The following is a 12,153-nucleotide window of genomic DNA, read 5'->3' as shown; positions in this document are numbered from 1 at the left end:
GTGCTGCACAACCAGTAGGCTTTGGTCACTGGACCTCAGGGACCTGCTGGGGGTGCAGGGATAAATGGGCCATTCCCATCTGTACCTGGTCGGCCCGGCCCGGATAGCATAGCTTGCTCACATATCTTGGCAGCCTGCCTTTTTTCTGGGTGCAACGAGACTGTTTTTCAGCCCTCTTTCTGAGGGGGTCTGCTTCTGGCTGACCAGGGCCAACACACCCACTGCTGACTGATAAGCCAGCTGATCAGACAGCAAATTCACACCTTCCATTAGAGCAAGCCTCTGATTGGTGGGTAGAATCAGCCCACATGGGCTTCAGGCATGCTCAATTCATTATCATGCTGATTACCTAGAAGCTGAAAATGTCTCTGACTGCATTCCTTGCATACCTAAGCAAGGATGTGTGGAATCAACCGGGCCAGGCTGGGGCCGACTGGAGCTATCCGGGCCGGGCCAACCAGGTACAGATGGGAATGGCCCTTAAGGGCCTTTAAGAAGATCACCAATGTAAGATGGTGCTTGTCCATGTAAGGCCCTAAAGACCAGAACCAGGATCTTGAGATGAACCCTGAAGTTGACTGGCAGCCAGTGAAGCTGGAGGAGAAGCGGGGTGATGTGGGTGTGTTTGGAGGACTTGGTCAGAAGCCGAGCACAGGCGTTCTGAACCACCTGTAGACGGTTCAGGGAGGTTCTGCTCAGACACGTGAAAAGAGAGTTACAGTAGTCTAAGCGTGAGGAGATGAAGGTGTGGAGAACTGTCTCAAGTTCAGAGCGGGACAGAAAAGTGGTCTGCTTATGCAAATGAAATGCGTACATCTTGTCATTAAGCAAAAGCAGCTGTGATAACGTTTAAAAATGTCTGAAAAACAACAGAATCAGAAAAGTTGTTTAAAATGATCCCTTTCTAAAACTCTGTTAGGTTGAACTTCTTAGAGTAATGACTTCAGTCTGCAGGTTACTGCTGGCGTGTTGAACTGAGCTAAAACACTGAATGGTTTCACTTAAAAACCACAAATGTTGTTCACATCCCATTCAGAAACCTTTTGTTTGTTATTGTGTTGCCGTAGCTGGCGGCTCCACAGCTCAGACATCTGCTAAGCTGATGAAGTAACAAACATATGATCGCATTTTTAATGCTGCCCTTTCTCTTTAAAGAGCAAGTCACCCCCTACCAGATTCTTACTCCGCTCCCACTTCCTGTTTGAAAAATGCAACAAATGCTGTTGCCTGGCAGACCGAGAGGGCGGAGCCACTAACAAACACACACACACACACAGGCTCACAACAGCATTGTGACATCATAATGTACCAGTTTACATCATAGCATACTTCTTAGCCAATAGCGGTGGCAGATTTAAATTAAAATGCAGTGCAGAGTTTTTACCTGACAACGGCACAACACCGCCAGTTTTAGACAGAATAATTAAATTTAACTAAGATGCACTGAAGTGCCAAATTATTGACGACACGTGTCTGCAGCACGATTAGACACTCGTTTATATAGTTTATCAGCAAAAAAAAAGTTTATTTGGGGGTGACTTGCTCTTTAATGCTGCCCTTTCTCTTTAAAGAGCAAGTCACCCCGTACCAGATTCTTACTCCGCTCCCACTTCCTGTTTGAAGAATGCAACAAATGCTGTTGCCTAGCAGACCGAGAGGGCGGAGCCACTAACAAATACACACACACACAGGCTCACAACGACATTGTGACATCATATGGTACCAGCTAACGTTCTAGGGCACCTCTTAGCCAATAGCGATGGCGGATTTAAATTCAGTGCAGAGTTTTTACCTGACGACGACACAACACTGACAGTTTTAGGCAGGAAATTTAAATTTTTACTAAAATGCACTAAAGTGCAAAACTATTGATGACACGTGTCTGCAGCAGGATTAGACACACATTTATATAGTTTATCAGGGGAAAAAGCTGATTTCGGGGTGACTTACTCTTTAAGTTTCAGGACTTTTTTAGCTACATTAAAAGCTACAATTGGTGCAGATGCGCATCGCCACCGACGCATTCTCTCTAAGACGTGCTAAAGGAGCTCCATGCATACAGCCCACCAGCTCAGGCATCGGGGAGGAAACAGAAGGCAAGTTTTCTGACACCGTGCACGTTCCTGCGATGATTGACGGCACGCAGCTCCTGACCAACCAGCGGTCAGATGTGGAGGAGATGGCATCCAAACAGAAGTGTAGATACGGAGCAAGCACAAGGAAGTCCACAAGGGTTCGGTCGAAGGCAACCGTACTTGTTTGGTTTCTTGAAGATGTGTCGCTTCTCATCCGAGGAGCTTGGGCAGTTCTGACTGGAACATGAGAGGTTCGGGGGTGTTCGGGGGCCCGCGGGCCCCCTATTGAGGACCACTGCTTTGGGGCTTAACCGGTAACCAGAATCCATCCCGCTTCATGTCAACCCCATGGTTTAGAGTCTCTGACTAAACTAGAGAAGAAATGAGCTAAAGCTCCACCCTCCAGGCTTTTTCTAGTTCTTCTCTGAGGTTCTGGTACTTCTCTGGTTTCTCGTGTTCCTTTTCCTGATGTTGCATCACCTGGTATCGCCACATAAGCCACAACATCTGTCCTCTGTTGTTTGTCCACCACCGCAACGTCTGGTTGGTTCTCCACCACCATTTAGTCAGTCTGGATCTGGAAGTCCCACAGGAGCTCGGCTCTCTCGTTCTCTACCACCTTAGAGGGCGTCACCCACTTTGAGTTCGGGGCTTCCAGTCCGTACTCTGCACAGATGTTCCTGGACCCGATGCCATCCACACATGCTGCAGATGATGAGGGAGGTGCTGGTGTGGAGTTAGTCAGCAGTGCTCTGTCCTGGAGGTGGTACCATCAGAACCCCACTGATGTAAACAGGCAAGTTGTTTATGTGGGAATTTCGATTTTAAAGGCAGACTAGGTAGTTTTGGCTCACTTTTAGCACCTCTAGTGTCCGTTTAGTAGAACCAAAAGCACAACCGCTCTCCTCGCTGTGCGTCCGCCTTAATCTAACAGCTGAAACGTCTCCCAGCCGCCCTGAGTGTCTACGGGAGCCATTCATCACCAAATCAAACAAATCAGCCGTGTTTGTGATCTAAAACATGCAGGAAACGTCCTGCAGCCAGACTGCAGCACCAGGTATGTCAGCTCCATTGTTTTCTATGTCCAGCAAACCAGACAGGGGGGATACTCTGGCCACAGAGGGTGATGGGGGTGTGAGGGGCCCTTCACTACCCTGTAAGGGGTCGTTTTAGCACAAACTGGCTCAAGAAAACGATTTAAAGGATGAAAAGGTTGCTAGTATCCCTGGAAAACACCACTTTGTCACACATTTACTTGCAGAGGAGTTACAACTACAATGCCCGGCCAAAAAAAGAAGTCACACCCAAGCAAAGCTCACACACTAATATTTCCTCTGACCTCCTCTAGCTCTGACTACGACACACATTCACGCTGGCCCACGCGTTTCTGCAGCATCACCAGCTTTGTCTCCATCTACTGTCTCACCAGGATCCTGCACTGATGACGGTAGAGTCCGACCGTTGCACAAAGCCTTCTCCAGCACATCCCACAGGTTCTCCATGGGGTTACGGTCTGGACCCTGGACCACTCTTTCACTAACTGAGCCCGATGAATCCTGGCATTGCCATCTTGGAACGTTGCCGTGCCATCAGGGAAGATGGAATAACCTGGTCATTCAGCATATCCAGGTAGTCAGCTGACCTCATTCTTGGAGCACTTCCTGTTGCTGAGCCTAGACCTGACCACCTGCAGCAAGCCCAGATCATGGCACTGCCCCCGCAGGCTTGTGCAGTAGGCACTGGGCATGATGGGTGCACCACTTCATCTGCCTCTCTTCTGACCCTGATGCACCATCACTCTGGACCAGGGTCCACCTGGACTCAGACCAGTTTTAGTAAAGCGATGGACAGTTCTGAACCCAGTTTCTGCGTCTCCTCAGATGTTTTCTCTGCTTGATGCCGAAGATCTGACCCTTCTCACACAGACTAACATCTTCTCCACCACCAGATGTGTCGTTCCACCTGGTTGTTTCAGAAATGAGAAGCAGCTCGTTGCACCAGTTGGGTTAAATAAGTTGTTGCAGATGAAAGTTCATGGCCCTGCAGTAATGACCCACTAGGAGACTCCAACCTGTCTGCTCAGTTATGTCCAGGTGGGGACAGGCTGCATGTTTCACTAGTGAAGCCATGAACCATCTCATCCAGCTGTCGCTAGAGCCCTCCCAGCGCTCCCTGTGGATTGATGATGCCGTGCACAGGGAGAGGAAGCATCCCGAGGCTCTCTCTGCAGACCGTCCTGTACGATGTTCTAGACCAGAGACCTCCAGCCACGGGTCTCTGTCCCAACACTCCCTCCACATCTGGATCCTCCTGCAGCAGATCCAGCTGCACAGCTGAAGGCTTCCTGCTGACTCAGTCTAAATAAACCATCCAGGAGGAGTCCCTCAGGTTGATCCTGCATGTTTGTTTAGATCTTTAATGATTGTCATAAACATCCTTGTCCACTCTGGCTCCCGTCTTTCCATCTTCTGTTGATGTGATGGGTTCAAAAACAACTAAACGCTGACACAAGTTATAAGTTAGTGTTTGTTTAGATAGATGTGTTCAAACAGCAAACAGGTAAATAACAACATTAACATGATAACGTAGAGTGGTAAATGTAGGGCTTTAAGAGCTTCATATATTACCTCTACTTATGAGCAGTAAGCTGTGATGCTCTATCTAAACATAGAACATCAACCTGCCGGGTCTCTGGATGTTTCATCAGAAGATTCTTGTTTATTCTGGGATTGTAAACACTTTGTGATGATTCAGGAAGAGTCGGGTTTGTAAAAGTAAGAATTTATTCTCCAGACAATTAAAACATGACAAGTTAACTAACATTTACCGGGATGGATGGATCTAGGTGGATGAGATGGGTGACTGTGAGGTTGTCAGAACCTTCGCATCTAGAAGAACCGAGTTCTGGTTGTAAAAGGGAAGAATTTGGTTTGCTTTAACTAGGAAGTTGATTCTTATCAAAGCCGCATCAGACGCGATCGTGCTGTGTCCACCTCGCCCTTTTGGAAGGCCCGCTGCGTGGATCCGAAGGTCAGGGAGGTCGGATGACCTCTGGCACCGAGGTTTGTAGAATAACCGCAGCACGACTCTCCAGTCCAGAGATGCTTCCGGTCGCAACAGATGGAATTGTTTCCGTCTAGAAGGACTCTCAGAAGGACTCTCAGAAGGACTCTTAGAAGGACTCTCAGAAGGACTCTCAGAAGGACTCTTAGAAGGACTCTCAGAAGGACTCTCAGAAGGACTCTTAGAAGGACTCTCAGAAGGACTCTCAGAAGGACTCTCAGAAGGACTCTCAGAAGGACTCTCAGAAGGACTCTTAGAAGGACTCTCAGAAGGACTCTTAGAAGGACTCTCAGAAGGACTCTTAGAAGGACTCTCAGAAGGACTCTCAGAAGGACTCTCAGAAGGACTCTTAGAAGGACTCTCAGAAGGACTCTCAGAAGGACTCTCAGAAGGACTCTCAGAAGGACTCTTAGGGAGTTGGAACAATATCAGCTTTGTTCTGCAGGAACCGTTTGCTGAGTCAGCAGTAGGCAGCTTTAGCAGGGTTTTAGCAGCTTGCCAAAACTCTGCGGCCCTGAGGTCCTCTGGCAGCTCGTTCCAGCGGCGAGGACCGTAGTACTGGAAGGACGCCTCGCCGTGAATATGTGTCCTGACTTTAGGGATGACGAGGAGACGGCTGCCAGAGGAGCGCAGAGACCGCGTGGGTTCATACGGTAAAAGCAGTTCTGAAAGAGAAGAAGGCCCAAGACCGTTAAGACACTTAAAAACCGTTAAAAGTATTTTAAACTCGATCCTGAAACACACGGGGAGCCAATGCAGTGAATCTAAAACTGGAGTGATGCGCTCCCGCCTCCTGGTCTTCGTCAGGACACGGGCTGCTGAGTTCTGTAATAGTTGTAAACCTGAGATGTTCTTTAGGAAGAGCAGACAGCGAGGCATTGCAGTAGTCCATCCTACCGGTGATAAAAGCACGCATCAGCGTCTCCGTACTGGCCCGAGAGAGAGTGGGGACATACTGTTTAACTGTCCCACTTCACCATGTCAGCCGCTGATCCCTGCATGTGAAACTGCAAGAGGGTAAAGGTCACAAATTGGTTAAATGTCCGTTTTACGGCGGGTGTCAGTACCGACGCTCTGGCACAGCTCGTCGCCTCCGCCTCCCGACGCAGGGGCTCATCGCCTGCTGGAGGACTGCATCTTGTCAGTCATTATCACGTGACAGCGACTAGTCGATGACAGGCATAAAAAGTCACTACAGAGCCGTGAAGTCCACTAGTTCATACAACCCCTAGTGGAAACAGATTCACTCTTCACCTCTAAGCTTTGGTCATTCTTATAAATTCACATACTACAGCAGCACCGCGCTATGAGACAGGAGTAGAATAAGTGAAAAAGACGGTGGATGTAAAAATGTAGACATGAGAAAACCATGAAAGTGACATGTTGCCTGTTGCTGCTGCAGTCTGACCTGAAGACCTGACCTCGTTGGTCGCTGAAGAAGCTGCTAAATGTCCGTGTTTCTACCAGAAGCATTCATCTCCTCCGTTATATCCACAGTTCTTCTTCTGTTTTTACTTCTGAAATGTGCATCTATTCCAGCCTGGCAGGCTTGGGCTACATCTGTTCAGCTTTCTAGAATATTTCTGAACCTTTTAGCTAAATGACACATGAGCTGCCTTTCTGAGTCAGAGACCTCCAAAGTGCTTTACCCTACGGTGAATCCTTCATCCATTCACACCCTGGTGCTGATGAGCTACATGGTAGCCACGGCTGCCCTGGGGCACGGGGGCAGGTGGAGGAGTAAAGTGTCTCGCCCAAGGACACAACAGCATAATTCCCTGGAGGGAGCTGATCCAGCAGCCCTGTGATAACAAACTTTCACTGCAGAGGAACAATAAAGGGATTTTCTACTCTACTCTACTCTTTTCTTTTATATTCTTTTCTAATCTTCCATTCTTCTTTGTTAAAAACTGATTAAACATAGATTTATAGATGTTTTTCTACTTAGGCCTAACTTCATAAATAAAACCAGTGAAAACTGAACTTGTGTTTATAAATAAAATTTAAGTCAAAAGAGTTTGAAATCACTTTATTGATTTCAGTTTCAGCGTTTGACAGAATTTCAGATCCGTAATGTCGCCCTCTGCTGGCAGCTATTGACCTCTGCACCAGTCGCTTGTTTATGACGTATTTCACGCGCGCGTTTGGCTCAGGCTGACTTCCGTTTAGTAAACATTCCGACCTTCTGGCGGTGTTTTACTGTGTAAGTTGGGGTTTTCCGTGTGAAATCTCTAGTTATTAGTTTGTGAAGTGAACATGTTTGTCTGACGTCATCCCGTCTTCCCGGGACCGAGTTCCGCTCCAGGCGTTTGAAGTTGTGGTCATGGCCGCGCTTCTGCACCGACTGCTGACCGCTTTCTGTCAGACCCACGACAGGAAGATTCTAGTCAAACTTACCAAAAGGACTCACTTCCGGTCTTCTCCCTCCACCTCCGTGAGGTCAGGTGATCAGGATGGGTGTGACGCTCATCAGCAGACATCCGGACAGGCGCTGCTGTCCAGGAGAAGACGGTGGCTGTCCCCGCTGGACAGGATCAGCAGCCTGCTGCCTCCGGATGTTCTGGGTCCAGAGGTGATGCAGCTGCGACAGGAGCAGGATGGAGAAGCAACCATCCACCAGGAGCCTGACGAGGAACATCTGGAGGAGACAAAAGCTCCATCATCTCAAGAGAAAGGTCAGAGGTCACCGACTCTTCCAGGGGAGAGCGTGCTGACTTTTGGGGAGCTTCTCATGGCCGAGCACAGAAAGAAGCAAGTGCATTTCAGGAAGATGTTCCAGCTTCAGTCGGGGGCTCGCCTTCAGAGCAGCTGGGGCGTCATCCCTCACAACGAGCTGGCTGGGCGCCCTGCAGGACGCTTCCTGAAGACAAACACGGGCGTCCCCATCTTCTTCCACAGGCCCAGCCTGGAGGACTATGTCCTGAACATGAAGAGGGGGCCTGTCATCGCATATCCAAAGGTAGATAGAGTGTTGAGATCCAAAACGGTCCGTTTCAGAGTTCTGATGCAGGGTTCTGTTCTCAGGATGCAGCCGCCATGCTGCTGATGATGGATGTGACGGAGGGGGACTGTGTGCTGGAGTCGGGCTCCGGGTCAGGGGCCTTGGCCCTGTTCCTGTCCCGAGCAGGTCTGTCTCACTCATCAGGACTGATGATAGGACCTTCCACCTGGTGTGGAAAACACATTTCCTTTTCCAGCTTTTAGATGTTCTTGGGTTTCCGTAGAACAGAGTGTGCGTTTGCTTTTTAAGACCTTTCAGCCTACTTCACATCATTATTTAGTTATTTACTCGGGTCACGTTTGTTTGCTGAAACACTCAAGTGTGATAAAGCAAAAATATCATAAAGATGACAGAATAAAACTGTAAGCGACGTGTTTGGGTTTCCTCCAGTGGGCTCTAGGGGCAGCGTCCTGAGCGTGGAGCTCAGGGAGGATCACCACACGAGAGCCGTGCTGAACTACGAGCGCTGGAGGACCTCCTGGGCTCTGCGACGAGGTCACGAGTGGCCCGACAACGTTGACTTCCACATCTCTGATCTCTGCTCCGCCTCAGCGCTCCTCGCTGGGCGGGGCTTTCACTCGGTCGGTGTCGGGTTTCACGTCCGGGGAGCAGATGTGAATCTAGAGGATGGTGATGGATGCTTCTGTTGCAGGTTGCCCTGGACCTGATCAACCCCCACCTGGTTCTAGCCACCGTGCTCCCACACCTGCTTCCTGGAGGGGTCTGTGCTGTCTACCTCGCCAAGTGAGCCGCTGCTTCATCGCCCCTCAAACCAAACTTTGGTTCATTTCAAAGAAACGTGCTGGGAAATGTTTTCTGTTATTTATGTGTCACAGATTTTATCGATATGCTTATCAGTAACCCGTTTCCTGTAGTGAAGAGAGAAGGAGACAGTATAACTGTGGCATGATGCACGAGGCAAAATGTCCCGAACGTCCGGTCACAGAGTTTATTTATACCAAGAGAGAAGAAAGGAGTGTGTGTGTGTGTGTGTGTGTGTGTGTGTGTGTGTGTGTGTGTGTGTGTGTGTGTGGCATAGAGCGATACATTCACATTCAGCTGATTGAGTCGATCAAGAATTAATAAGAATACATTTTCCATAACATTTTAAAAACAAAATAAACTAAAAAATCAAATGAAAGCTGAATCTGAAACTCGGTGATGTCAGTTGTTTCTGGTGAATGACATCATCACGTTACAGATTCCAGAGAAGACTGATCCGTTTCCGGGTTCCTTGCTGACAGTTTCGATCGCTCCTGCGGTCTTCTTCAGAGCCAGCTGCTAATGACGGCGTCACTTCCTCCTCCGTTTATCCGTAGAGGACGGCGTCGCCCTCTGCTGCCCGCGCTCTCCTCACCGATGACACGGTCCCTCGTGTAGACCCCTCGTCTCTGTTCGTGGTTCTGTGCGTCCGGCCGTCTCCCGCGTATGTTTCATTGCAGAGTTTGCGTGTGATTCATAAATGAGTCCACTCATGTCCTGTCTTGTCCTTTGGGTGGGCTAGTCTTTCTCTAACTGCCGTGTGTGGTTCTGTCGGTGTAAACGCACGCAGGAGCACCCGGACGCCAGCCCAACACACACAACAGAAAGGAGTGTGAGAAAGAACCGAATCAAAGACCGCTGCACAAGAGAAAGCCACGTAACGGACCGGGACAGAACACGGACCATCACCACCGAACAGCAGAAACATAAAGGATGGGTTTAGGAAGCTGTAGAAACACGGAGACGCGGAACCAGAACCATGAACAGAGATCTACGCATTAGATCGTGCACGGGACGGTCATCGGTGAGGAGAGCACGGGCAGCAGAGCGCCACGCCGTCCTCTGCTGCCCGCGGATAAACGGAGGAGGAAGTGACGCTGTCATTAGCGGCTAGCTCTGAAGAAGACCAGAGGAGTGGTCGAAACTGTCAGGAAGGTAAAAAATCCTAAAGGTGCTTTCAGAAGGAACACACGTGAATGTTTTTAGCATTCCTGTTCTGATCCTTAAAGTGGAACTTTGATTGAAATCCCATTTAAATTCCATCTGTGGCGTCAGATCAGCTGATTTCTCACCGCCGGCCTGTTGTAGCGTCACACAGGTCATCGACCTGCTGGAGGGTCTCCGCTGCGCCGCCCTGCCGTTGCTGTGCGAACGCATCGTAGAGGTTCCGGTCCGGGACTGGGTGGTGGCTCCGGCGCTGCAGAAGGACCGGCATTTCTGCACCCGGAAAGCCCCGGACCCGGATGGGAATCTGAGGCAGGAAGCCAAGGCTCTGGACCAAGCCGACTCAGGTGGTTTCAGGCATCTCAGCTGATCGCTTTAAGGGAAAACTTACACTCATCCAAATTCCTCTCATTCCAGATGACGATGACCTCAGCCCGGCCTTCGGGAGCGTTCCCTACATCGCCAGACCTCATCCTGAACAAATGAGTCACACAGGTCAGATTTTTGTTACTTCTACTCTTTTTCTGGTCATTCACAGTAAATCCTTCTTTTGTTTTTGCTTTTCCCAGCATTCCTGGTGAAACTGAGGAAGTGTGTGCGGTAGCTGCTGCCAGACCTGGACACAATCTGACAACCAGATGACCGAAATCCCAACTGCAGTGAACTCTTCTGCACTCATAACTCTAACCAAAAGGATGGTATGGATCGCTGCAGCAGGCTGGAATGAAGAAGCCTTCATTTGGACGTTGGGTCAAACGGGCACAAACACCCAGTAGAGCCCGTGTGTGTCCCGGACAGCTGAGCATTTACTCACAGATTCAAAAGTTGTGTAAAAGTTCAAATAAGTTAAATAAATGAACTAATAGCTGGAGAACAGGAACCGTCTTCTCAGGTTTGTCTCGTTTTATGTCGGTTACTTCCGTTAAACCACCACGAAAACTCCTGTCGCCCAACAGGAGTCAGGAGGAGCAGATTCGTCCGATTCAGGAAGGAAAAGTATGAAGTCACAGAAGCGCTGAGCTGGTGTGAAGAGGAGCGTGGTGGATCTCCACATCTCAGGGATCCAGTCTGTGAAGGAAGAGGAGTCCTGGAAAACGAGAGCATGGAACGAAGGTGTTTTCATGCGGCACATCAGTAACATAAAGGAATCACAGGCGCCATTTTAGACTTCATGACGAAGCTGTAATCCTCCGCTGAAAGGTTCGAGGCAGCTCCGAAGACACCTGCTTCTGTAAACAGATGCACACGAGCGAACCAGCATAAACACACACACACACACACACACACACACACACACACACACACACACACAGCAAGAGCAAACTTAGGAGGGTGGCTGTGGAGGTACATTTGGTGCAGCGTTTGTGTTTTGTCCCTGGAAATCAGAGAAAAATCCCATCTTTCACAGTGTAACGGAATGAAATGACCGTTTTCCACCTAAAAGTCATTTCCCCCCTCTCCTCAGCAAGAACTAATCTGCATGAGATATTGATCAAGGTCTCATTCATCTGCTTCTAAACTGTTTTCCTTTCCAGCTCAAGAGAAGAATGAAGAAAGGACTTTCTTTTTAATAAATCAAAGAACTCTATTTTTAAAAAGCTAATCAAACAAAGTGTTAGTCAATAATGTGAACCAATTTGTGACATTAAATTACTTGATAATATAATCCTACAGAATATAATAAGTAATATAACTTTAAATGTTTCCACTAGACTGATCACATGAAATAATTGTCTCCTGTTTCCTTCCTCCTCTTGTCTCCTGTCTCCTTCCTCTTGTCTCCTGTTTCCTTCCTATGGAGAAGTGTATTTCTCTGTCGCCTCATTTGGTCTGCTGTCATCAAACACTTTCTGGCCGTCATCACAGTCGGATTGACCCATGCAGTCGACATGTAGTTGGTATTTTGCTGAACTCAAGAGTTCCACGCGACCTTGTTGCTGAATTCCTGTTAAACAGCCTTGATGGAAGCAAAACGTTCTTCGTTTTATCTCCTTGGTCAAGATTTTAAAAATGCTAGCAAAGGCGCCTGTTAGCTGAAGAGGTCAGGTATGCTGTCAGCATTCGTTATGTGAATGAGTCTGGGATACA

At 48.7% G+C, this 12,153-nt stretch overlaps 1 protein-coding gene across 2 annotated transcripts; it reads left to right on the top strand.

The window, feature by feature from the left end:
• The first annotated feature begins 7,296 nt into the window (after positions 1-7,296).
• Positions 7,297-10,945, top strand: LOC107387638 (tRNA (adenine(58)-N(1))-methyltransferase, mitochondrial). Of its 2 annotated transcripts, none has more exons than XM_015962719.3 (7): positions 7,297-8,097; positions 8,163-8,265; positions 8,530-8,720; positions 8,792-8,883; positions 10,210-10,412; positions 10,483-10,560; positions 10,635-10,945. In XM_015962719.3, the coding sequence occupies exons 1-7, from the start codon at positions 7,462-7,464 to the stop codon at positions 10,667-10,669; spliced, it is 1,338 nt and encodes a 445-aa protein (XP_015818205.1). In that variant the 5' UTR covers positions 7,297-7,461; the 3' UTR covers positions 10,670-10,945. The 2 variants fall into 2 exon arrangements, with proteins under 2 accessions (XP_015818205.1, XP_015818193.1); XM_015962707.3 differs by having other exon boundaries at positions 10,177-10,412.
• The last annotated feature ends 1,208 nt before the right edge of the window (positions 10,946-12,153 follow it).

This window comes from Nothobranchius furzeri, chromosome 1 (assembly GCF_043380555.1).
Source record: "Nothobranchius furzeri strain GRZ-AD chromosome 1, NfurGRZ-RIMD1, whole genome shotgun sequence".
NCBI classification, from domain to species: Eukaryota; Metazoa; Chordata; class Actinopteri; order Cyprinodontiformes; family Nothobranchiidae; genus Nothobranchius; species Nothobranchius furzeri.
The sequence above is the reverse complement of the archived record's forward strand: the minus strand, read 5'-3'. Positions and strand labels throughout refer to the sequence as shown.